The sequence below is a fragment of the Canis aureus genome, chromosome 29 (assembly GCF_053574225.1).
Source record: "Canis aureus isolate CA01 chromosome 29, VMU_Caureus_v.1.0, whole genome shotgun sequence".
NCBI classification, from domain to species: Eukaryota; Metazoa; Chordata; class Mammalia; order Carnivora; family Canidae; genus Canis; species Canis aureus.
The window spans coordinates 36,992,615-37,019,133 of NC_135639.1; the positions used below are offsets into that span (position 1 = coordinate 36,992,615).

The 26,519-nt window shown below is 39.6% G+C and overlaps 1 protein-coding gene across 11 annotated transcripts in view; it reads left to right on the forward strand.

Moving 5' to 3' along the window:
- The window catches only part of SLC16A12 (solute carrier family 16 member 12), a 79,550-nt gene extending 59,123 nt beyond the window's left edge, over positions 1-20,427 (forward strand). For 9 of the 11 annotated variants that reach the window (XM_077878449.1, XM_077878448.1, XM_077878443.1 and 6 more), the window contains 5 exons: positions 6,370-6,473; positions 9,924-10,067; positions 11,851-12,430; positions 14,419-14,678; positions 17,755-20,427. In XM_077878449.1, coding sequence (XP_077734575.1) covers positions 6,370-6,473; positions 9,924-10,067; positions 11,851-12,430; positions 14,419-14,678; positions 17,755-18,029 — 1,363 coding nt within the window. In that variant the 3' untranslated portion in view covers positions 18,030-20,427. The remainder of the gene's footprint in view (positions 1-6,369; positions 6,474-9,923; positions 10,068-11,850; positions 12,431-14,418; positions 14,679-17,754) is intronic. The other 2 variants (XM_077878453.1, XM_077878451.1) reach the window with 2 other exon arrangements.
- The last annotated feature ends 6,092 nt before the right edge of the window (positions 20,428-26,519 follow it).

Sequence of the window (26,519 nt, forward strand, 5' to 3'; positions counted from 1 at the left end):
TGGGCCTGTACAGAAAAATTTCAAGAACTTTATATCCATATATAAAGCATATTCTTTTCATATTATACACAGTGTTTTGAACTTTTTTTTGCTAGGTAATATCTCTTGGAAATACTTCTATACCAACACATACAGTTCTACCTCACTGAAAAATAACTGCTTAAAATTCCATCACAAGGATGCATACATAATTTAACATATTTTTATTGAAGGACTTTTGTTCCCTGGTTTTTGCTTTACAGATAATGCTACAATCATGACCTAGGCCACTTTAAAATCGTATTTCAGCTCCTGCCTTGTAACTAGTGATACTGCCTTACATGTAAAATTTATGTAAAGCTTAAAGTTCCCCAGGCTATTAAAGCCATCATTCTTATTTATTTTCCCTCTGTTTGTTAATGTGTATTGATTATTTTTTTTCCTTCAAGATAACCTTATTAGCAAACACATTCTCTATTTTAAGAATCATATTTCATTGTGAAATTACATGACATTCTATTTGTAAACTGACAGCTTGAGTTGCGGTTGACTTGAAAAGCAGTAGTTGATTTAAATGTTCAAGGAAAACCTCCAGCTATGAGACCTATTTTTCTCTCAACGTCTTCTGGATCCAAATTAAGTTAATTGCAGTAGATGTCTAAGTCCTGTGAAATTGAGGAGCTCTTTTAACAACAGCTGAATTCCTATAAATGATAGCTAATGTTAGCTGAGTACTTGCTCTGTGCTGGTTAACATTGTTGCAAGCACTTTTCATTCATTAAGTCATTTAATCCTTGAAACAACAGAGGTTGAATGATATATCCAAAGTCACGTTGTTATCCTGAAACCAACATTGCACTGTACGTTAACTAAGTAAAATTTAAGTAAAAATTAGAAGAAAATTATACAAATAATCCACATTTACTTTAATAAAAAATTAAAGAGCTGCAAAAACCAAAAATAAAACAAACTCACACAGTTAGTGAGTAGTAGTTCTTTTTACTACTAGGCTGCACTGTCTAGTGAATCACTTCCTGCATTGATGTAGTGGATAACTTCATCAACCAGAAGGAAGTCTTAACCAAATACCAGATGTTGTCAATATCCAGCTCTACAGAAGCCAAAGAAGAGTTTTATAGCAGAGTGATAAGGTGGAGATAGTAGGCACTTTGTCCCCTTGAGAGAATGTATCTTTGAGAATATTATTTCACACCAGATGACACTTGGGTGATACTTTGTTTCCTCATTCTTCAGAATAGAGCCTATCAACCATTGAAGGATGTAGGAGTTGTTTGCTACTGCAGCGTGATCTAATACCTTACGACAGATCTAGTTGTGTTTATCAAACTGCTTATTTCGTAAATGAGGAAATTGAGACCCTGAAAGACAAAGCTTTATCAAAATTCTTACTCAGTGTGAGCATCAGAGATCAGGACCCAGCTTTCCTGACATATCAGATGCACAAATTTTCCAAAGTACAGTAAAAATTACTTCTGGAGTGAGAAGCACATGTGCTCCCAATAACATTTGTTTTCTTTAAGGTCAAGCCTATGTTTAGAAACCATAAATCATTAAACTTTACCATTTGAAAAGTACTTTTCCCTTTTGAGAATAAATAAGTGATACAATATTCTTCCTGTTTTTTAAAAAAGATTTTATTTGTTTATTTATTTGACAGAGAGAGATAGAGAACAAGCAGGGGGAGTGGCAGAGAGAGGGAGAGGGAGAAGCAAGCTCCTCAATGAGCAGGGAGCCTGAGGGGCTCCATCCCAGGACCCTGGGAAAATGACCTGAGCTGAAAGCAGACGCTTAACAGACTGAGTCACCCAGGTGCCCCTATTCTTCCCATATTTTATGAAAGTCACAGCCAATCAGAAGCATACGTGTGGTTATTAAACTACCTCTGGCACACTGACTCACATGTTTAGATAAGAATGTCCGGTGTTATTTTTGAATTTTACATAGCTAAAGCTTGACTGATATCACTAGTCAAGTCAGTTAAGAAAACCATCAAGCAGAAAACAAAACCATAAAGCAAGAAAACAAAAAGTCACAGAGACAAACATAGTCGTACAAATATTAAATCCTTCAGAATGATTTAGTGATGAGAGGGACTATGATTTACAATCCCAAAATGTCTTATCATCATCTGGGACCGTTTTTTCTTAGGCTTCTGCATTTCCCTCCTACGAATTCGTCTGTCAGCATATGCACTCAGATTCTTCATATCTCTACTGTACCTTGTCTAGCTACACGTTCCTGGGTAGCTATCATCTGGTCTTCGTCTTTCCTTTCCTTCATATATGTCCTTGAAGCTGCTACTCAGCCTTGCTTCCTCAGCTTCCAATCACTTCTTTACTCATGCTAATCACTTCTTCCTTCAATACCTTGAACCTTGGACAATATTTAATGAGCACCCACTACATGAAAGGTAGTGTACTAGATATTTGGGATTAAGTGCAAGATAAGACAGATATGGCCTTTGCTGTCACAGGGCAACAGTCTGGTGGAGAGTACACACAAAGGCGAAGGGAATTGCTATAAGCCTGTAATGTGGTTAAGTGTCCTGCATGTCATGTAAACATTTAAGAGAGGTGTCAAACCCAGATTCAGGTAGTTAGGGAAAGCCTTCCTGGAGGAGTTGACTGTTATCTTGAGAATAAAAGGATGAGGCAAGCTGAGAGAGAATCCTAGAAAGGAAGAAAAATCTTTGATGTTCAGAGGTGTGAAACAGTACGGGCGGTGTGTTGAGAGTAATGGAAAGCAGTTCCATCGGTGTGAAGTGCAGAATGCATTTCGGGGTGGGGGACAGGGGTCGGGGGTGCACACTGAGAAGGGCCAGTCATGTAGGTCTCAGAAGTTGTGTTAAAAGGTTTGAAGTATCAGGATACATTTCACGTCCTAGTAAAGTTACTCTGACCATTGTATGTAAAATGTAGCCAAGGCAACCGTGTGAGTTTGGGGAGAACAGTTAGGAGGGTTTGGGCTGTAGTCCAGGGGAGAGGCATTGGCATGAATTATGAATGATAAGGGGAATGCAGAGATGTGGAGGCATTTGGGAGATAGGTATAAGGTAGAATAAGTAAAATTTGACCATAGATTAGACTCTCAACCAGGCTGATTTTGGTCTTCAAGGGGCACTTGGCAATGTTGGGAGACATTTAGGGTAGAGGCCAGGGATGGTGCTAAACATTGTATGATGCACAGGACAACATGACCAAAATGTTAGTAGTACTTGGGTTGAGAAACCTGGGCTAAGGATAACTTAACTATTTTGATAATGAGGCTAAATCCAAGGGGTGCCAGAGTGGCTCAGTTGGTTGAGCTTCCAACTCTTGATTTTGGCTCAGGTCATGATGTTGGGGTTGTGGAATTGAGTCCTGTGTCGGGCTCTATGCTCTGAACAGAGTCTGCTTGGGATTCTCTCTCTCTCTCTCTCTCTCTCTCTCTCTGCCTCTTCCCCAGCTCACACACATGCTATCTCTCTTCCTCTCTCTAGATAAATAAATAAAATATTTTTTTAAAAAATGAGGCTGTATCCAAGAAGTTATTTTTCTCTTAAATTGAAGGCCTTGTGATTAGGAGAAAATAATAGACTTTTTAATGATGGTCAAACAATCTTTGAGATGTTAAGAAACATGGGGCTCCTGGGTGACTCAGTCAGTTAAGCGTCTTGATTTTTGGATCAGGTCATGATTTCAGGGTCATGGAAACAACCCCCACATCAGGCTCTGCACATCAGGCTCTGCACTCAGCAGTCTGTTTGAGATTCTTTCCCTCTCCCTCTGCTCTCTCCCTCCAGTTGTGCAAACACTTTCTCCCTCAAATACGTCTTTTACCAAAAGATACTAAGAAACATCACAGAGGTTTTTTTGTTGCTGTTGCACTGAATTAAAACTAGCTTAAGGCTGTTGCAGTTAATTCCTGCTTTTAAAAAAGCTCTGCAATATTTTAATTAAATTCAAATTCATGGGACGCCCGGGTGGCTCAGCAGTTTAGCGCCGCCTTCAGCCCAGGGCATGATCCTGGAGTCCGGGGATCGAGTCCCACATCAGGCTTCCTGGATGGAGCCTCCTTCTCTCTCTGCCTATCTCTGCCTCTTTCTCTGTGTCTCTCCTGAATAAATAAGTAAAATATTAAAAAAAAAAGAAATTCATATCATCAGCCCAGTAGTTTATGTCACTGTTCTCCATAACATTACCTATGACTGTGTTGCGGTACTTCAAACTCTGATACAATGATTAATCTAGCATCAGATCTAGTGCAGTATGTTGTCTGGCTTCTTAAATCAGTGGATGCAGAAGTGCCACTTTTCATATCCTGTGACAGAGAGAATTACCTAGGGTGCTCAGTGCGGGGAACAAGAGCAAGACTGTGGTGAACACAGTGGAGTGCCACTCAGGCTCAGCCATGGTGGATCCATCAGCAGAGGACCTGCAGCTGTCAGCGTCCATGGGCTCCCTCCCCCACGGGTGGCCACCTCCCCCAATAGCAGGAGCACACCCTGCCAGGGGCGCCTGCCCACATACAGGGATGGATTGAGGGAGGCGCACAAAGGGTCACCAGAATCCTCAGTTCTTTGTGTTCCTTAGAACACCATTACCTTCTTTCTGTATTTGAAGTAAATTTTGGTTTGAAAAAAGCATGTCCTCTCTACCTCCATACTTGCTCAGTTGTAGATGTAGCTTACCTTGTGCTCACTCTGCATCTTACCAGACTCCCACACATTGTGAGTCTACCAGAGTTTGTGTCTCTAATACTACATCTGTCAAGGGAAAGGCAAAGAATCGAAGCACATTGTATGTGTGTCTCCTCTGCTTGTGTGCGTGCCCCATTGTTCCTTTCGACTTCACTTACAAAAGACAAATTCAAAGATAAAATTGTTAGGAATTTTAAGACTGTGTGACAGCTGAAATTCTGTGCTTCTGAGTACCAAATTCTGGGCAGTTGCAGAGGATGCATGCTGGTAAAGCTAGACTTGCCTAACATAATCACTCTGGTTATACCTGATTCTCTTCCTTTTTCTTTTTCTGCATCACCCACCTTCATATCCAGCAGCAACTGGAGAGGGGAGGAGTGAAATAGCAGGTTACCATGGGCTGCGGAAGCATGAGTCAGACTGTAGCCCTCTGGAAAGACACTGACAACCTCCTGTCTCATCCCCATCAGGGCCTGATTCATTCTTGCTGTCCCGGTGTACTGAAAGCTCCTGCCCTGAGTTAGGAAACTTGCTAATCTGTATGATGTTCATTTCAAATTGTACAGTGATACAAACTATTGCTCGTGAATCACTTAGGTCTTTTTTCCCTAAGTAATTAACAATTTTCAACATAAAGTTTCCCTTCTCTATTTCTCTCTCTCTCTCTCTCGATCATTTATAATCTCACCATTCAAGTATTTTCAATTTATATACTTTGGCATTTTTCTATTTATATGAACTCTGGGTTGTTTTTTTTTAAATCAAAACAAGCCTTATTATATAAAGTACTTTGTAACTTACTTTTTTACTTAACATTGCATTGTGGATTTATTCTCAAATTAATAAATATATATCAAATCATCCTTTTTAACACCTAAAAATATTTTATTGATAATTCAAAATATATTTATCCAGGCTCCTTATTGATGGGTAAACAGATTCATTATGATATTTGGCTGTTATAAATAGTTCTCCAGAATATATCCTTTCATGTGTATCTACTATTGCTATTATTATCATCATTTGATTATTACCTTTTTAAAACCTGGAACTGAAATTGCCTGGTGATGTATCTTAATTGTCAAATTTTAATTGGTGTAACAACCTCTTAGAAGTTACAGATGTTAGTGAAATATTAAAATAAATATGAACTCATGTTTCTGACCTGCCATCTTTTCCATAAAACCTTCCCTACAGCAGTCATCCTCATACCCACTTGGCTTCAGCAGCCCTTCCAGTGGATAAATATTTGTTTTATCCTTTAAATGGCCCAATAGCTTCTGACATCCCACTTACTATGGTCCAACAATGTACCCCTGAAAACCAGTTAAAGCCTATGGAGATTCAAACAGCTGAACCAGAATTTCAAGCTGTGGTTTATTTTTTTTTTTCTTTTTTTTTTAATAATTTTTATTTATTTATGATAGTCACACAGAGAGAGAGAGAGAGAGGCAGAGACATAGGCAGAGGGAGAAGCAGGCTCCATGCAACGGGAGCCCGACGTGGGATTCGATCCCGGGTCTCCAGGATCGCGCCCTGGGCCAAAGGCAGGCGCCAAACCGCTGCGCCACCCAGGGATCCCCTCAAGCTGTGGTTTAGATCCATGTTCATTCATTCAAATAATAATAATAATAATAATAATAATAATAATAATAATAATAATAATAAAATGCTTGCACTGTATTTTTCAGATGTATTTCAATTTTTTTTGTGGAGTTCCAGTCATACTTCACTCAGGATTATGCACAAACAGCTTGGATCCATTCCATTGTAGATTGTGTGACCATGCTCTGTGGTGAGTATTACTTACCAGGGATAGATAGTTACTGGATAATCTTGAACTATACACAACAATGGTCTTCTACTGCTTTTGTTTATCCATTTTTTTCTGAAGAGCAGATCTTTGCTAAAAATTGGCTAAGACTATGTAAGAAGAAAAGACCAATCCTACTTTCAGCCAAACCCAACCAGACATGCTCTTGGAATTAATGATGTTGGCTGAGGGCAGGTGGAATAGGTAGTTAATACTCTGAAAAAGATACATATTATTTGGTTCTCCCATAATGAGATAGGATGCTGGGCATCACAGGACTCCTCCTGATTTGGGAAACAGGTAACCATACAGTACATGCAGGGCTTCTCTCTTTTAAATGCTATGGTCGCCTCATTCTCCAGGCGTGTAAGCAGTCATTGGATAGCACTCTGAGCCATTTCTATACAATCTCCTTAAACAAGTGCCAACAATATGTGCATCACATCTCAAGTCTTGTTTTCACTCTGTTCCCTTCCCAGAGGTTCAAAATTTGGCTCATGGATTTCATTTTTCATGCATAAATCTTCATTCTTAGAAAAAGTATGAGGGAAGGATAGGAGAGTGTAGTCATGAGATAAGCACACTCACCATGGCTATAATTTCATTCAAAGAACCCCAAGGGTACAAACAAAGTATATAGAGTATTCTCAAAATTTGTGGAATCTCTCAATCCATCGTATAATTGAGAAAAACTAACCTTGAGATTTTTCTTTTTGAACTTTTTTTTTCTTTTTGAACATTTTAAACTGAAGTTACTAATATCTTAGAGAGTTTCTGAGATTTGGTCAAATTGAAATGATCTGTTTGGATTTTATTTAATTATTTATTTCCATTTAATTATTTTTTTTAGATGAATCCCTAGTATTAAAAAAAAAACTTCTTATCTCTTCAAGCCATGTTTTGGTGGCAAAAGCGAAGTACCATATTATTCAATAACTTGTAAATAACCTCAACTAACTTTATTCTAGATACTGATTCATATTATTTTTAGAAAAAAATGTACATACTCAGGAATCAATTGAATTGTGCTGAAATGTATTTCCTTTGTTGGGAGGAATTTGAAAGCAGTTTTAGCGAGTTTCATGAGAAGGCTGAGTTGACTCTGTCTCCTGATAACACTGGAAGGTCTTATGGGATCAAAAATAGCTTCATGTTCACTAATCTATTTTTTTAAAACCAATAAGACAATCACTTTGTTTTCAGGGTCACATTATTAGTCACAGCCTTTGTATGAGCATGCTGAGTGAGCCATGTTTATCTTTCTCAGAGGACACAGGTGACTCATTTCCCTCACTGTTACCTTCTGGAGAATATTTGTAATCCCCAGAAGAGGAATAAATGGCCTTCGGTGACCAACATGATCACGGTGACTGTGTGATAAAGCGGGGTCATGTTAGATGTTGCATTTTTAAATTCAAAGACTTGAGGCCATGCAAGGACTTCAGGCCTGCTGTATCTAATTACCATGCGCCCACTTGCTCGCTCACCTGGCAACATTAGTTAAGTTCAGGAGATGGACAAGAGGCTGCAGAATCATATATAGGACACTCACTAGGGGCATTGTGCCCTATGATAAACAGAGAAGTAAACATTTTTCACTGAGTTTGGTCGAAATTTTCTCACTTGCTGATAGCCATAGCAGCAGCCTGGAGAATTAGATATATTCTCAGGAGGTTTGCTCCTTCCTGTGTTTGAGAGGTTGTATGTACAGCCAGCCACTGTTTTAACTAGACAGGAGACATCAAGCTGATGACTGGTTCCATCACGTACATTTTTGGTTTTGTTTTTGTTTCGTTTATTTTTTTTTATTGGAGTTTGATTTGCCAACATGTAGGATAACACCCAGTGCTCAGCCTGTCACGTGGCCCTTCAGTGCCCATCACCCAGTCACCTAATCCCCCCACCCACCTCCCTTTCCACTACCCCTTGTTCGTTTCCCAGAGTTAGGAGTCTCTCATGTTCTATCACCCCCTCTGATTTTTTTCCCACTCATTTTCTCTCCTTTCCCCTATAATCCCTTTCACTATTTTTTATATTCCTCATATAAGTGAAACCATATAAAGTTTGTCCTTCTCCGATTGACTTACTTCACTCAACATAATACCTTTCAGTTCTTTCCATGTCGAAGCAAATGGTGGGTATTCGTCGTTTCTAATGGCTGAGGAATATTCCATTGTATACATAGACCACATCTTCTTTATCCATTCATCTTTCGATGGGCATCAAAAATGTCCATCAGTTTGGCTATTGTGGACGTTACTGCTATCAACATCGGGGTGCAAGTGTCCCGGCGTTTCACTGCATCTGTATCTTTGGGGTGAATCCCCAACAGTGCAATTGCTGGGTCGTAGGGCAGGTCTATTTTTAACTCTCTGAGGAACCTCCACACACTTTTCCAGAGTGGCTGCACCAGTTCACATTCCCACCAACAGTGCAAGAGGGTCCCCCTTTCTCCACATCCTCTCCCACATTTGTTGTTTCCTGTCTTGTTAATTTTCCCCATTCTCACTGGTGTGAGGTGGTATCTCATTGTGGTTTTCATGTGTATTTCCCTGATAGCAAGTATCACATACATTTTTGAATCAGGCCCCAGGTGCAGCCTGATCAATATGAAGTTATACTCCACAAATACCCAGAGAACTTGCTCTTCTGATCTTGTTACTAGGAGTACTGGGATCAGTATGAGTTGTTCCATAGAAAGAATCCACATGCTTTCCCCACCCATCTCCCTAGCCATCAGTCTGGGAGGCCCAAGGAGACAGAGTTAAAAGGGTGAAATGACCCTGCACTTGGTGTCGGGTGCCCTGAGCTGTACTTCTTGGTGATCCTGGACATGTCATATTCCCCCAAACTTCAATTTCTCCTCAGTCACTTTCCACTTTATTTGATACTCTATAACCTGGAAGTCGGCACAATTCTGACACGAATAGAGTGAGGCCCACCAAAATGTCACCATGGACGTGAAGCGTTTGTTTTGATTTCTCATCCACAGGGTTTCCTAGAGCCTGAAAACAGTACCAGATTGTGAAATTTGTCTGTGGGCTTTTCCTGGCCTTTCCTGCCTAATGCTGCTGGCCACACGGTGTTGCTCATTTTCTTCCTCACCAGCTAATGGTCATAATTATTGCTAATGGTACATGATTAATACTATATGAAACATATAAAGCCCTGAGATGATAGAATGGAGAAGTGGAAGGGCTACTGAAATGCAAGTCAGCAGACTCGACCCTATGTCTAGCTTTGCTACAGGTTCTCTGGGTGACCAGGGACAAGTCGTTTCCTCTCTCTTCAGTTTCCAAATCTGTAGAATGAGTAGGATGGGCTTGATGCTATAAAGGTCCATCATTCTTGGCTTAACCAATACAACACCAGAGCCTTTTCACAGTGCCATCAAGGCTTTTCTGTTGAACCTATTTATTATTGTTTTTGAAGCTCCACTTGGGAGTGTTGTCAGTAACCATTTATCCTGTCAAGTGGGAATCATGCTGGGTGGCTTGCTTGCATCTACTGGTCTCATCCTGGGCTCATTTGCCACCAGTCTGAAGCATCTCTACCTCACTCTGGGAGTTCTAACAGGTAAGGGCACTTTGTACCACTTTGTCTCACCCCTCCCCATTCAGGTATTGTCAAGCACATCAACAGAACCATAATCCATAAAATATTCATCTTGTTAGATGCATAATTTAGCTGATCTCTCTTCTGCCCACCTACCTATCAGTTAAAAGAGCTAGAAATGCAATTGATTGTACTACTGTAATGAAAATGTATCACCACTTGAATTCAGCCATATGATAGAAGTAACTGCTGGCCTCCCCTCTGGCAATAGTGTATGGCTGCGATTCTGTATCAGAAGCAATGAGATATTAGCCAGCATAACATAAATTTTCAGCAGTGATCTTTCTCCCAACATCTTTGCTAAGACATAAAAATACTGCCTGTGGTCAACCTGAGTTGCCCCTGCTTTATAGTGAAGATCATTGTCTAGTAAATGGGAGTTTAATTTTTAAAAAAAGCCCCTTATTGTGAATATTCTTATATTATACATTCTCTCTCAATGTTATGGAAGTATACTTTAGAGAATTATAGGGAACCCTGTAGGAAGAGAAGTCACCTATGTACATTCCATAAATCACACCTAAGGAGGCTACTTAGCATCAAGGTGGGATTGGTTGGTAGCACTGGAGTGGCAATTTGCCCCATCACTCAGAGGGATGTGTAGTAGCACTCATAGTCTGGGTACTGTGCATAGGGTTAGCATGATCTGGCCAATAAAGGACATAATCTCATAGTGATTTTATAAATCTAGCTCTGTCAGCTAAAAAAAAAAAAAAAAAAAGGTATCTGTCCTATGTCACCCAAAGGGCCCACCTGCTAGGGTGTCTAGTCATTTCATTTTCCCGAGGAGCATCCTGGTCTTAGCACCGAAAATCTCACATCCGGGAAACCCATCAGTCCAGGCAAATCAGGATCATTGGTCACCCTGCAGTACAGATGGAAACAGGAGCTGATGGTGGTTCTGTTTTTCCATTTAGATGCCATGAATTCCAGGTTTTACACCCTTCAGATTTTCTTGACTTAACAGGAATAAGAGCTGAAAATTTTTAAGAGGCTTTCTGCTGACTTTAAGAAATATTTTCAGGTTATATGTTCACATATAAAGTTGACATAAAGTTTCCCAATTATGTGAAATTGCTCTGGAACTTTCATGGGATCATGTATGCTATTTAAATCCAAATTCCAGGGTGGTCCAGATTATCCGAGTTCTGTTTTCTTTCTTTTCCTCTTTTTTTTTTAAAGATTTTATTTATTTATTCATGAGAAACACAGAGAGAGGCATAGACATAGGCAGAGGGAGAAGCAGGCTCCCCCTGGGGAGCCTGATGGGGGACTCAATCCCAGGACCCCAGAATCACCCGCCGAGCCAAAGGCAGGTGCTCAACCACTGAGCCACCCAGGTGCCCGCAGAGTTGTGTTTTCATGGGCAGTGAAGAGTTGAGGTAATTCTCTGGATAATTTATGATAAAAAGAGTGTTAATGGGGAGAATAAGTTGGTTAGGTCAGCATTATCCTGATTTTCTTGTTAATTCAAATTCAGTTTGTGTAATAGTTTCTAAGTTCTACATTTCATTTTAAGAAGTCCTATTTTTTAAGATTTTCTTCCCAAGGGGAAAGTCATACATATACTGTACTCTCCAAACTGGGTGACCGGTGGGGAAGACAGCTTCAGCTTGGTGAGGAAATAGTTTTAAAAGGCTTTGACAAAAGGCCAGATTCTCCTTTATCCAAATAAATGTATTCTGAGAGGTTTTCTTTCATTGGCTGTTGATGGTAGCACTCATAGACCTCTCTCTCTCTTTAGGTCTTGGATTTGCGCTGTGTTACTCTCCAGCTATTGCCATGGTTGGCAAGTATTTCAGCAGACGGAAAGCTCTCGCTTATGGGATTGCCATGTCGGGAAGTGGCATTGGCACCTTCATATTGGCTCCTGTGGTTCAACTCCTTATTGAACAGTTTTCCTGGCGGGGAGCATTACTCATTCTTGGGGGCTTCGTTTTGAATCTCTGTGTTTGCGGTGCCTTGATGCGGCCTATTACTCTGAAAGAAGACCAGACAACTCCAGAGCAGAATCACGTCTGTAGAACAGAGAAACAAGACTTTAAGCGAGTATCTCTCTGCTCCACTTGGACTAAAAAATGGGGGCAGACCTGCCTTTGTTGCTCTTTGCAGCAGGAATACAGTTTTTTACTGATGTCAGACTTTGTCGTGTTAGCCATCTCTGTTCTGTTTATGGCTTACGGCTGCAGTCCTCTCTTCGTGTACTTGGTACCTTATGCTCTGAGTGTCGGAGTGAGTCACCAGCAAGCTGCTTTCCTTATGTCCATACTTGGGGTGATTGACATTGTTGGCAATATCACATTTGGATGGCTAACTGACAGAAGGTAAAAGTCATTGAAACCACACTTGGTTCCCTACCAGGGGACTTTGAGTTTTGAGTTCCCCTCGTCCTCTTACCCTGTAGAAAACCTGTGTCTGAATCCTGTTTTCAATTCAATTGCTGGTTTTTCTAGTGAGAGGTTGGCAAACTTTTCCTAAAAAGGGATAGCTAGTAAACATTTTTGGCTCTGTGGGTCATATGATCACAATTATTCAACTCTGCTGTTGCAGTGCAAACCAGCTGTAGACAATATGGGAACAAATGGCCATGTGCCAGTGGACTTATGGATACTGAAATCTTAATTTCTCATATAATTTTTACATATCAACATAATGTTCTTTTGATTTCTTTAACCAATGACTTGAAAGTAGAAAAACATTCTTAGTGCACAGATAGTGCAAAAACAGGTGGTGGGCTGGATTTGGCCATAGTTTGCTGGCCTCTGTTCTAGATGGTTTAGGATAGTGAGTGGGTCTAAGTTGTAGAAACCTGTGTTAACTACAAGTCCTGGTGACAGATTTATTTCCATGCCAAGTCAAGTCAGTGTTCAGGCTGGGTGTTGTGCTTTTAGTTATTTTTTAACGACCTCAGAGACTGTCTGGCGATGGAGAGAGGAGCAGAATTCAGTCCAGGCAGGAAGATCAGATGCAATAACTATATATAATCTATAGGCACATATTTCTGTTTGTCAATACAAATAGCAAATACTTATTTCATTATCATTTTAGGCTTAGAAATCAGAGTTGTCAGAAATCTGCCAAGTAGTTTCTTCAGCTAATGCTTATCTGTTAGAATTGAAGAGAGCGAGGTACTCATCTTCTCATCAATGATGGACTCTTCACACTTGAGCTATGACCTGGGAGAGCAATCATCCTGTGGCTTCTCACATATTATGTCTTTGGTAATTAATCAGGGTTCAACTGCCATTCTCCAGTGCTATGAATATAATATTTAAAATTCATTCCAAAAAATGTAATGGTTAAGGAAAAGAGGGGAGAGCAGAGGTATCTATCTTGACAATCAACTCAACAACAGCCCAGTGTAGGTTTGATAGAGGTATCTCTAGTTGGAGATGTTCAAGACCTAAATTCTTGTGCTGGCTCTGTCCCTTATTATCCCTGTGACCTAAGGAAAATCACTAACTCTCAGATCTTCAGGGGTCATCATCTATAAAACAGGCCAGTGCAATATTTTTCTATTAACCTCTTAGCATTCTGTGAGGCCCAAAGGGGACAGTGGGTTGAAAAAAATGTTTGTAAAGTACTAACTACTGATATTTGCTGAGTCTTTGAAATAGTGATGTGTTGTGCTTTTAGTTATTTTTTTAACAGTGCTGATATTTTACTGAGTCTTTGAAATAGTGATGGTATCAATGCCATTTGGTATCAGTCATGAGTTTGGAGATATAGAGGAAAAGTGGAATGCAAGTGCCACTGGGAAGGGTCAAAATAAGACTTAGTCCTAGTACAAGACCTTCATAATCCCTGGCAAATCATTTTAATGTCTTCATATTCTAGCTTCTACCTTGTATAACTTGGGTTTTTGAGCATATATAATGTGCCAGATACTAGTGGAGGTCCTATATGAAAGCATCTAATATGATAGAATGCTAGAAAATATTAGTCTCCTGATACTCTACATGTTATTTTACAACTATCCTCAGGGTAACCCTATGAGATAGATAAACTTCCCATTTTATAGCTAAAGAAATTGAGATTAGAGTTAAGCAGTTAGCAGGTGATAGAACTGGATTCAAACTTCCATCTTTCTAACTTCAGAGCATATATTATTTTCTGCCACACCATGTTTCCTGGGAAGATGAATTGTGTTTTCATATACCAAAAGAAAGATAAGCAGACAACATAGATAACACACCATGGGAAGTTATTCTCTATGAATAACTGCAGTGCTTACTGCTGCATGGCCATGGTTCTAAAACTCTTTGATAGAACCTGTGCATACAGCACTCATTCTTGATCTTCAAATCTACAGGTGCCTGAAGAATTACCAGTATGTCTGCTACCTCTTTGCCGTGGGACTAGATGGGCTCTGCTATCTCTGCCTCCCAATGCTTCAAAGTCTTCCCCTGCTCGTGCCTTTCTCTTGTACCTTTGGCTACTTTGATGGTGCCTACGTGACTCTGATCCCAGTAGTGACTGCAGAAATAGTAGGGACCACTTCTTTGTCATCAGCACTTGGTGTAGTATACTTCCTTCATGCAGTGCCATACTTGGTGAGTCCACCTATTGCAGGTAAGTTTCCAGAGAGATCCCCCAAGCACCTCTTCTCTTTGCTATACTGATGTGAAAAAACAGTGAACTCACACATAGACAGTGATGATTGGAAGTTAAGTTGGGATAATTTTCTTCCAATTGAGTGGGGACCTTAACCTACTTGGAAAGAAGAAATCCAAAATTAAGGTCCTGATTCCATTCCACACTAATGATGGGAGCAACGGAATGGAGCAGCTGTTCAGATTTATAAATAAGTTAGGCACATTCAGGGGGAAATCTAGAGGGAGTACAGGGTCCCACTTGGGGATAGTGGGCAGTGAGGCTGAAATGGTAAGTGACTCTGTCATAGTAGCGTGTCTTGAGTGCCAGCCAAAGGAGCTAAAAAGTCCCTATGTTCTTCAGAGACTATGGATAATATTATAGTTTTTGTGCAAAGGGGTAATAGGGTAAAGAGTCTATTTTAGAAAACGTGACCTAGCAATCGATCTGGTGCTTTAGGGGAGAAGCAGTTAGGATTCCATTCTAATGGTTCAGAAGCAAATTGATAAAGTCCTGAACTAGGGCCATGGCAGCAAAAATGAAAGTGAGCTCTGGGGGTGAGGAGGAAGTTTTGGAAAAAAATATCAACTGAATTTAGCATGTGAGGGTGAAGGAGGGGAAAACTCAAAGATAAGCTAGAAAAGAATGGCATGGTTGAAAGCAAGAAGGAAGTTAGAAAAAGTGGCTTTGCCAGAAAAAATAATGAATTAAAAGTTTAGAGAGATTCAGAAATCTGAAATACCCAATAAAATGTCCAACATTGCTGTGTGAGGATGAAATCTGAGCTTTAGAGGGAGGCCAGATTTAGATTTAGAGTTTTGGAGATCATCAGATAAAGAGCATCTAGAATGTTTTGTAAACTGTCAAATGCTATCGAAATTTAGTGTGGTTAAACAAGTAACTTGACAAATATTTATTGCTTGTGTACACTAGCATTGCTTTTGGCGCTACTAGAGCAGCAAACAGGTCAAAGTCCCTCCTTCCTTCGTAGGGTATGTGGTCCAGACCAGTGTCTCTCAAAATGAAGTCATAGGACCGCCCACCCACCCACCACGTCAGAATCTCCTGAAGCCCTTGTTACAAAATACAGATTCCTTGATCCTCCATTGTGATCTGAATCTTTCCAGGAATCTATATTCTCAACGAGCTTTCTTGTGATGCTCATGCACACTAAAGACTAAGAATAACTGGCGACACCTGGGTGGCTCAGTGGTTGAGCGTCTCCCATCAGCTCAGGGCGTGACCCCAGAGTCCCAGGTTCGAGTCCCGCATTGGGCTCCCTACAGGGAGCCTGCTTTTCCCTCTGCCTCTGTCTCTGCCTCTCTCTCTCTCTCTATGTCTCTCATGAATAAATAACTAAAATCTTGAAAAAAAAGATTGAGGATAATTGGTTCTGATTATTACCTGCCTGAACTAAAGCCAAGAGAGTGAAGATCCCTGAAGACAGGCAAAAAAGAAATGAGCCATTTGCTTAGAAGAAAGGAAGGGAATTTTTGAAGAAGGCAGGATTTCTGCTTTAGCTGCTATTATGAATAAACAATTTAGAATTATTTTCAAACCTCAATGATTGCTAAATCAGCAAACTAAGGGAAACTGCTTAATGGCTACAGATTAAAAATCCTGGTCAGTTTAAATTCTGTGATATAGGACTATGCGTTTAGGAAACGCCCCCGAAATGTCCCCACATCCTCCCTCAATAGCCAATTTTTGTGTTTGCCAACCTTTAGGAGCAGTGTAATTCTGTTAAAAAGTTACAGTGCATTATGGAATTGGGATTCCTAGATCTTTTTTCATCCATGGCCTTCATTTGGCAAATCAGACATCATACTCGTTGCCAGGTATCAGAGGATTAGGGTTTAAGTTCTTACTGTAATACTTCTCTTATTTAATCACCTTTAAAATGACAATTCTCTACTCAATCATTTCTGTTTGGTGCTACAGAAGTACATAAGTAAATCACACAGTAACTAAAATATTTGAGAATAGTTTGGATTGCAAGAAACTTTGTGAGGCTTATAACAACTTCTACATACCATTTTTAATTAATGAGTTGAAGTGGGTGAAAGGAAAAATCATATACTTTTACAGTGGATTTAAGTTTAGAGGAACTTTTTAGAAGATTTATTTTATTTATTTTAGAAAAAGATGGGGGTGGGAGGAAGAGAGAGAATCTTCAAGCATACTCCTTACTGAGTGTGGAGCCCAGTATAGGACTTGACCCCATGATCCTGAGATCATAACCTGAGCTGAAACCAAGAATTGGATGTTCAGCCAACTGAGCCACCCAGGCACCCCAATTTAAAGGAGTTTTTTAAAAAAACTTTTTAATCACAAAATACTTGCCTGCCGAGGTCTAATTTGACTCCATTGATTCTCTGATCATTATGGCCCATATTTTCTTAGCATATACCCTGATACTCCTCAAAATTTAGAGCTGGAAAAAATTTTGAGGAGTATCAGGGTATATGATATTGAGATTCATTTGTTGCAAGAAGAAATAAAGAGGAAAAAAAAGCCATGATTGTAGAATGATACCTGATGAAGTTTGCATTGACAACTTCTACAATGGCCCAAAGTTCTGATTTTCAAACTGCATAGGGTACAATGACTGGATCTAATGGAAAATTTGGATTTGGCTTCATCCAAAGGCATGTTATGTTACTCATGATAGACAGTATGTGGGTACTGGGAATATTACTAACGTTCAGTACTATTATATTCTCTCAGCAGACATAAATGATCTCAACATCAATATTTTGAGTGACACCATTTTTATCCTTTCTACCATATTAAAAATAATATATATTGTGTGATTATTGAGAATGAGACACTCTTCCAAGTACTTTACAGAAAAACAGTACATTTTAGGAGTTTCCTAGAAAACAATGCACTTTTCAATTGCTGCACAATATTTTTAGATATGCTTTTTGTGTCAAAATTATAACGGTGATGATAGCAATCTATCGTCATTACCCTTAGAAATTATTAGATTTGGGAGTAGGTAAACAACTGGATTTTCAACTCAACAATGTAATTTTGCTGTTGCTTGTTACAGGATGGCTTGTCGATACAACTGGCAGCTACACTGCAGCATTTCTTCTCTGTGGATTTTCAATGATATTTAGTTCTGTGTTGCTTGGCTTTGCTAGACTTGTAAAGAAGATGAAAAAAACCCAGCTGCGGTTCCTTGCCAAAGAATCTGATCCGAAGCTGCAGCTCTGGACCAATGGATCGGTGGCTTATTCTGTAGCAAGAGAGTTAGATCACAAAGATGAGCAGTCTGTGGCTCTAGCTCTGTCGGTTACAACCCCACATGACCAATGGCCTTGAGCCTGGGAATCTTCAGGGCTGAGAGAGGTGGGACCACTAGATTGTACATGTCTCTGAAGCATTTAACTTTGGCAGAAGCATTGCCTTCCAAGGAAATTATTATTACTGTTTTATTAACATGTTTATAGGGGAAAATAGCAAATCACAAAGCAAGTTGGAGTGGTTCAGAGTTTCCTCATTTAGCATTTGTACTCACAATTGAACTCCTATCTTTCAAGCAATGAGCATCACTCCATGGGGAATGTTAGGATGTAGCTGCTATAATTAGCTGTATTAGGGGTAATTTCAAAATATGACAAAGGCAGACTTGGGAAGCTTTGTCGCAAACTCTCTGTGCCTCCATCTTACTCCCTCAGAATGTAAACAGAAACAATGACGTGGAGGTTTGCTTACTTTATGCTTTACTTTATGGAGAAAAGGGTCTGTATTAATCACTGCCTTTTGAAGAATCTAAAGCATTCTTCAACAACCCTGTCTAAAGCCCTAGTGAGAGACCCCATTATGAGGAAGGTTTGGCATCTTCACCTTCCACCTCCACCACAAGCTTTCTTCCTATGACTGAGCCCTGACTTCTGACCAGGCACTCACCTCTGTTACTATCACATATAATACTGAATTTAACAGAACACACCACAAAATCACAAGGTTATTTCTAAATCCTACCTGAAATGTGAACACCAACGCTTCCCCTTTTTTTCTTTAGAAACAAAGCTTTTATTTGAATTGCGCACACATTCCTGCTAGGAACTGAAAAATGTGGGCAGTATTCCAACTGGGCAGGAATTGAATTCTTGGATCAGCAGGTCTCTGATGAGAGTTTTCTTTTCAGATCAGACATTTAGGTTCATCATTACCCAAAACAGACCTTGGGAGGTTAGCCTGAAAAATATTGTTCTAGAGATAGTCTAAAGGTGAGATTCCTTTTCCCTGTGCTAATGCTTGCTTGTTCCAATGTCCACAGCCCTTTATCTCCTTATCGAGAATCATTAGAAACTTGATGGGCCTCTTCAGTTGAATGAGAAGACTTCAGGGGTTAAGCTCAGCATCACAGTACTCCTTAATTAGAGCTTTGGTCAGGGGAGAGGGAAGAGAAGTTTGAGAAGGCAGTGGCCTTGTAAAGTGATACTTTACAGTTCATAGAACTCTTTCACATACCTTCACTCATTGGATTGGAATAGTTAACTCATTCTTAGGTACTCTGTTTTCCCATAGTTTGGGATAATCTCTGACTTTTCAGAGGGAGGATGTGGGAAAGAAGGGAAAGGCCAGATCCTTCAGTCGTCAGCCATTTTATATCCACAGAGGATAGTGCTGAATCCCCAAATCATAATATACCTGTAAATGAGGAGCAAGTTGCACAATTGGAAGGGGATTTTAATTGTTGAAAAATTTAAAATCTGAACCCCAAAGAAATCATTTGTCCCTGAAGAGGCTTCACAAATTCCCTGCCAGCACTGAGGAAGATCCTAGGTGGGCTAAGCATGTTCAACAAGAGTTTTTGCCTATCACTGGATTATTTCATAAAATTACATATTAATATATTGCTTTCAGAATGAAATGCTGACTTGATTGAATGGGAAAAAAGCTGTAATATTTCATAGTTGTTTTCCAAAGATAAATTTGAATGTTGCCTGTTATCTTTTACTTAGACTTTCGTTTTGAACCCATTTACTTTGTCATTTTCAATTTAAAAACAATATTTGGGAAATATCTGTAAAAAGTCAGTTACAATGAACTTACGTGTGTTTGGAACAGCACTTTACACTAAATGTCATTTCTTGAATCTTCAAGCCTAAGGATTTTTTAAAATATAGTTATAAATATTCTTATATATATATTTTTCCTAGTGATCACAGTAAAATTTTGTTTATCCAGCTCTGCAATATAATTTCTCTAAAAGTATTATAAGTATTCATGAAAAATGAGTATAGAAACCAGAGCTTTAAAAAATTTGTATAAGATATTTCAGATATTTTTACTTTATACATGCATAAATTTATATCTTATTTTCCCTTTTGGAGCAGCATTTTTAGAAAACAAGCAAGGGAAATGTAGATCTTAGAGTCTACTGTTGTCAACTCCACAAGATTTTACTGTTAAGGTTCCATGTGCCTATACTGTTTATTTCAAAAGGGAGGGATTTGTGGAAATGATGTTTTGTGGGATCAAGAATAAAATTATGGTGCAATGATTCTACATCTAAATATTACTTTTTATCACTGTAAACTCTACTTTGAAATTGACTAGAAAAGCAAAGAAACTAACTTCTATAGATACATTGTACCATTGGGCCTTTTTTCCAGATTGTGATTCTACTAATAAATCAGATATTTATGCTAATATTTTCTTATTTCAAAAGCATAATAAAATGAGTTTATATTTGTGTTTGGAAAAAAAATCTTTTCCCTGTACAAGGGATTTATATTGAATGGTGACTGGGCTTGTCTGGATTGCTAAAATGTAGCTGGCATATAAAGATGTGTAAATAATCAAATAATTTTCCAAAAGCCAAACCCCGTTTATTGAGTACTTCCAATGTATTAGCTACTGTACTAAGTACTTCCTATGCATTATCTTATTTAATCCCCATAATTACCTATATTATTGTCATTTGATAGATGTGCAAACTGGGACACCAGGTGGCCACTGCATTTCTCTGGTTTCAGTGAAATCCTGTCAAGCTAGGAAGCAATCTGATGCTGGAACCTGCCTTCTTCCCTTTGCGTCTACTTGGGTTTTCTTCTTACGTGGATTCAAAAAGCCATTTGAAAACAGGCCCTCTTTTAGGAAGTAAAATACTTTGGATTATGCTTCACTCTTACAATTCATATAGATGGGAAGATTCTAGAATGGAAACTTCCAAGAGTTTTCCCAAGAGTCTTGTTCTATCAAGACCACTACTTCCAGGCTAAGTGGTTTAATTTGCTGTCTATTGATCCAGGCTTCTCTTTGGGAGTATTTATGTTTGTGTATCAGGGAGAAGGTTGGAAAACATACTTTGTCCCAAAAGAGAGTTCTATCTTCTGCGTTACCAGAATCGCAGGTAGGAGTTGAATTCTTTCTTAAGTGCCTGCGCAGTTCATTGCCCAGTGATAACGAAGATGGTAATGTCTATCTGGCACTCACCTTCCTGGTCTCTGAAATTGTTTATTGAACTGAAATAGTGTGAACTCAAGGTAGATACTGGAGTTTCTCTTCTCATACTTCAAAATTCAAGTCTTTATTTTTTTCTACTCTGACAAAGAACAGATTAAAAAAAATGTTTTAAATGATTTTATTAATTCGAGAGAGAGAGCATGATTGGGAGAGAGGGGCAAAGAGAAAGAGGGAAGCAGACTCACCACTGAGCAGGGACCCCAATTGGGGATCGATCCCAGGACCCCAAGATTATGACCAGAACTGAAGGCAGATGCTTAACTGACTGAACCACCCAGGCACCCCAAACGATAGATTTTTATACCTGTTGCCAGAGCAGCTACCAGTGAGAGATGACTGGGATTTCTTTCCATAACACAGAGAAATATTTGTGAACTATTTCACAAATAGAATAGAGAAATACTAAATCACAATAAAGAGACTGACATTTAAAACATTTTATTATGGAAATTTTCAAACGTACAAAAGTAAAACAGTAAAATGAACTTGACATAACGATCCCATAGCATCTACAATTACTTACTCTTTACTCTTCTCTTTGATGAAACTATTTGAAATATATAAACATGCTGACAGGACATGAGTTCCTTCAGCTGTCAAGGAATAACTGAACCTGGCAAGAATAATTTATTCATGCAACCAGAGGGTATGGGTGGTTGGTATCACCTATTAATGGATCATATAGTTACAAAGCTGATTGATTCCCCCCTTTTTTTTCCCTGTGGACTTTGGGTGTCTGAATTCTAGGTTAAAATGTCACTTTCTAGACAGCCCATCTTTAATCACTGCCCCATCTAAATTACATATCCCCACCATCACCACCTACATTACACTCTCAGAACACTGTTCTTTTCCTTTAAAGAATATATTCTTTAAAATGTTATCTCCTCCACAAAACCACAAGCTTTCTGAGGATGGGGATCATACTGACTATTCACCAGGCAGTCCAGTGTCTAAAATATAGTAGGCACTTTATAATACTTGGTGGGTAAATGAATTTAAAAAAAGGAAAAAAAGAATGAATAAAGCAACTGCTAATGAGAATTATAACACAGCAGTATGGGGTCTGTTTGAAGGGTTGGGTTTTCTTGAAGTTGCTCTTGCACTCAGAATGGATATGATATGTTAGATGTTTCTAATTCCATGGGTCTAAATAAGACACCTGGTGTGAAGTATATCACATGATAGTAGGAGCTCCAGAGCACCAAGTATCATGGGACAGGTTTGGGACAGCAAATAAAGGTGGCAAAGAGAAAAGTTGGTAAAAGTAAATGACTAAAGCTTTTGATTGAGGCCTGAAAGTGAAAGTGATGTGACTGTGTTCAACCCCAACAGGCTTAACTAGAAAGTTTTGTTGGGCTCAGATTGAGCGGAAGCTCCAGGGGTAGGGCACTGCTTACACAAGGAGCCCCAGAACATTAGGGTAAGGTGGAGCATTGTGTCTCATGCATGACAAGAAGGGATTTCAGGTACAGGCACCTCACAAGCTGCTTTTCCTTTACAGGGAAGACTACCTGTGTTTGGCCAGGGGAAGACTAGAGTCTTTTGCACAGTCCTATGGCTGTCCTCTAATTCATAGCGCATTACTGAAAATTAGCATGCTGGCAAACATTTTCAAGAGTTGGTGAGAGGCTTTAATCACCTAACAACTATTTATCACGCACCTCATCAGGATCTGATATCATTTTTTTATGGCAGGGAATCCAAAATACAGAGAGCACACCCTCCATGATTTCAAGTTAATTGCCTAATTGGTAAATCGAAACCATTGCCTTGAGAACAGCAACACCATGAAGTTGTTAAATGCTGACCTGAAGCTAAGAGCACTGCATATTATGGAGGTTAGGAGAGGAAGAATTCATTAAGGGCTGAAGAAATCTGAAGGTCATTCCAAGGAACTAAGATATAGGGCTGAATGGGTTGGAATCAGCCTCTACTCTTTTTAGGGGAAGAAGCTGGGAGTAGGGAAAAGGGGTGTGGGCAGCCACTTTATGTGTGTGACTCCCGAGGTTCCCACATACACTCAACACCAAGGGAGCCCTGAATACTAGTTCAGTATTCAGTAATAAATGTTCTGATGAGCGGATCTATAAGGGTGTCTGGGACTTTGGGGATTGCTGAGATTTGGGGTCTCTAAATTGAAAACGGTAATTTTCAGGGAATGGGGTTATACTCGTTATTCACTTCTCAACTCTAAAAAGGAGCCATTTAGGAGTGCCTGGCTGGCTCAGTTGGAAGAGCGTGCAGCTCTTGATCTTGGGGTTGTGTGTAAGCCCCACGATGGGTGTAAAGGTTAATAAATAAAACTTAAAAAAAAATTAAATAAAAAGGAATAATTTGTAAGTTTTCTCTCTTAAAGGGTCCAGAGCTTCAGGAAGTTTTTTGTTTTCGTTTTAAATTGACATGTTATGCAGCACTGCCATCTGCTGGAATTAGTGAGATCACCTCCCAAAATTTGGTGACTCCTCCAATTACAGTTCAATTGGACAAGGCCAGCATTAGAAAAAACATGGACGTTTGTTATTGTTTCCTCCTCCTCCTCCTTCTTTTTTATAAAGATTTTATTTGTTTATTCATGAGAGACACACTGAGAGAAGCAGAGACACGGGCAGAGGGAGAAGCAGGCGCCCTGCAGGGAGCCCAATGTGGGACTCCATCCCAGGACTCTGTGGATCACAACCACTGAACCACCCAGGAGCCCTCTTTATTGTTTCCTTCTTTTCTGGCCCCCAGTTCCTGCTCATTATCCATCCCATGTTTATCCTCTTCCTCTTGCAGTAAAAATATAGGAATAAAGATGCTGTGTTCTATTTTTCAGCATTTTGATTGCCTATGTCAGTTTTCTATGTGGAGTATTAAAGTTAATATGAAGGTTTTGATTGACTTAACTAAAGATAACAGTTGGTAAAATTTAACATAAAATTTTTTTTGAGGGCTCAGTGGTTTAGTGCCTGCCCTCAGCCTAGGGCATGATCCTGGAGAGACAGGATCAAGTCCCACATTGGGATCCCTGCACGGGGCCTGCTTCTCCCTCTGCCTGTGTCTCTGCCTCTCTCCCTCTCTCTCTCTCCCTCTTTCTCTCTGTGTCTCTCATGAATAAATAAATAAAATCTTTAAAAAAATTTTTTTTTTGAGCCTTCTGCCTTCCTTAGGAATCCAGATTGCCATCCCAGATCCCCTTCCCGGTTCCCTACTAATATGTTAACTGATTTGATATGTGAGACACAGACTCTTAACACATATCAGAAGTCAGATTTTGAGAATTGTTGAAACCAAGTGACATAAAGGAGTGTATTCTGTGTCAATTTGGAAACATAAAATAAAACATCATGTTTATTGTACACAAATCATGAGAATCAGGGACTGGATTTCCTTTAAAATGTATAATTCTTATGAAATAAAAGCGGATACTATTTGTGTATAACAGTAATTGCCTTCAAAGGAAAGTGGATGGTGTTAAAAAGGAAAGATCCTTTTGTTGAACTTGATGACTTGGCTATGCGTAAGTGGATCTGTGGCTGATTGTTAGGATGATTTAGAACTGAATTGCTCTTTAAGGAAAATGGAGGAATTGGTTCTAACTTCAGAGGGAGAGTAATAGAGGAAGGAAAGACATAAGGCCCAGAATCATGGGAAAAGGCAGGAGCATCAGGAAATGGTTGAGGGTGTTTCCTTCTTTCCTTCTCTGTCTGCCTCAATCCCTCTCTTTTTTTTTTTTTTTTTTTAATTTTTATTTGTTTATGATAGTCACAGAGAGAGAGAGGCAGAGACACAGGCAGAGGGAGAAGCAGGCTCCATGCACCGGGAGCCCGACGTGGGATTCGATCCCGGGTCTCCAGGATCGCGCCCTGGGCCAAAGGCAGGCGCCAAACCGCTGCGCCACCCAGGGATCCCCTCAATCCCTCTCTCACTTTTCTTTCCTTCTTCCTTTCTCCGCCCCTTCTTTTCTCTCTCTCCTTTTCTTTCAAAAAAAAAAGGGGGGGGTGTTTATCTCATATTAAGTTTTAAGTTGTAGATTCTTCCCTCTTGAAACCTCAATAAAGGGGGCAGCCCGGGTGGCTCAGCGGTTTAGCGTGGCCTTCAGCCAGGGCGTGATCCTGGTCCCATGCTGGGCTCCCTGCATGGAGCCTGCTTCTCCCTCTGCCTGTGTCTCTGCCTCTCTCTCTTTGTGTCTCTCATGAATAAATAAAATCTTAAAAAAAAAAAAAAAAAAGAAAGAAACCTCAGTAAAGGGTTTTTATATACAAATGATCTGTAAGTGGTTTTAATTTTTTGTGTTTGTTTTGGTTTTTATGTTTGTTGTTGTTTGCTTGTTTTGATGAGATTGAAGCATAAGGTTGCTGGAGTTAATGTGATATGGAAAAGAGAAAGCATGTGAAGAGAGGTGAAGCTACTCCAACACTAAATTAAAGTCCAGTGGAATTAGAGCTCAGAACCACTTTCCAAAGTCCACACCTTAGAGGCTCAAGGCAAGCCCAGACTGTCTTAAAAGGCAGGTGGTCCTAGCCTACCTCTGGCTGTTATATTGTTACAGCACTTTTCTCCCTTGCCTTCTGCTGGGGCTTTCCACACTGGGAGGAGGCTGTGATTCCCTTTGGTGTGAGAGACATAGCCTTCCTCCCAAGGACAAACGACTGCATGTCTTGGCTTCTAATTGTTTACTGGTTCTTTAGCTTTCCAAAGTAGGTTTACTTCCTTTTCTGGGGAATTTATTCCAAATCTCTGCTTTCCAATATCCAACTCAAGACAAGCCTCTCCTTTAAATTGAGTTCCTTGGTTTCTTAGGCCATTCTCTCCAGGGGTTTCAGAGCAGCTTTTAATCCCGGGATCAAAGGTAGCTAATGAGGACAACTAGATCTTTTTCATAATGCCTTCCAGGGAGTTTTGGGACTCTATGTAAAACAGTGTTGGGGGACCTATGATTGTAGAATGCCTGAGCTTGTGATCCTCTGTAGCATTCTCCTACAGTCTCTATAAAGTCTCTATAAAGATTGGTCCTATCTCATTCATTATTCCAAATTTTAAGACTATATCAAAAGTGGTTAAGTATCAGACATCTAGGGTTTGGATCCCCTTTCCACCTCTTCTTAGCTATGTGATCCTGGGCTTACTTAATTTCTCCAAATTTCAGTTTATTCATATGCAAAGGAAAGAATAAAAATGCTTATCTATAGGGATTTGGTGAGGACTTTATACGTTTAATACATGTAATGTACTTAGAACAGCACCTGGTACATAGGGTATCCTGTGTAGAAGTTAGCTATGGCTATTCATGTGTCACCAGTACCTACAGATGTGGCTAAACTAGCATTCTCTTTTTCTTAGAGCTTTGCT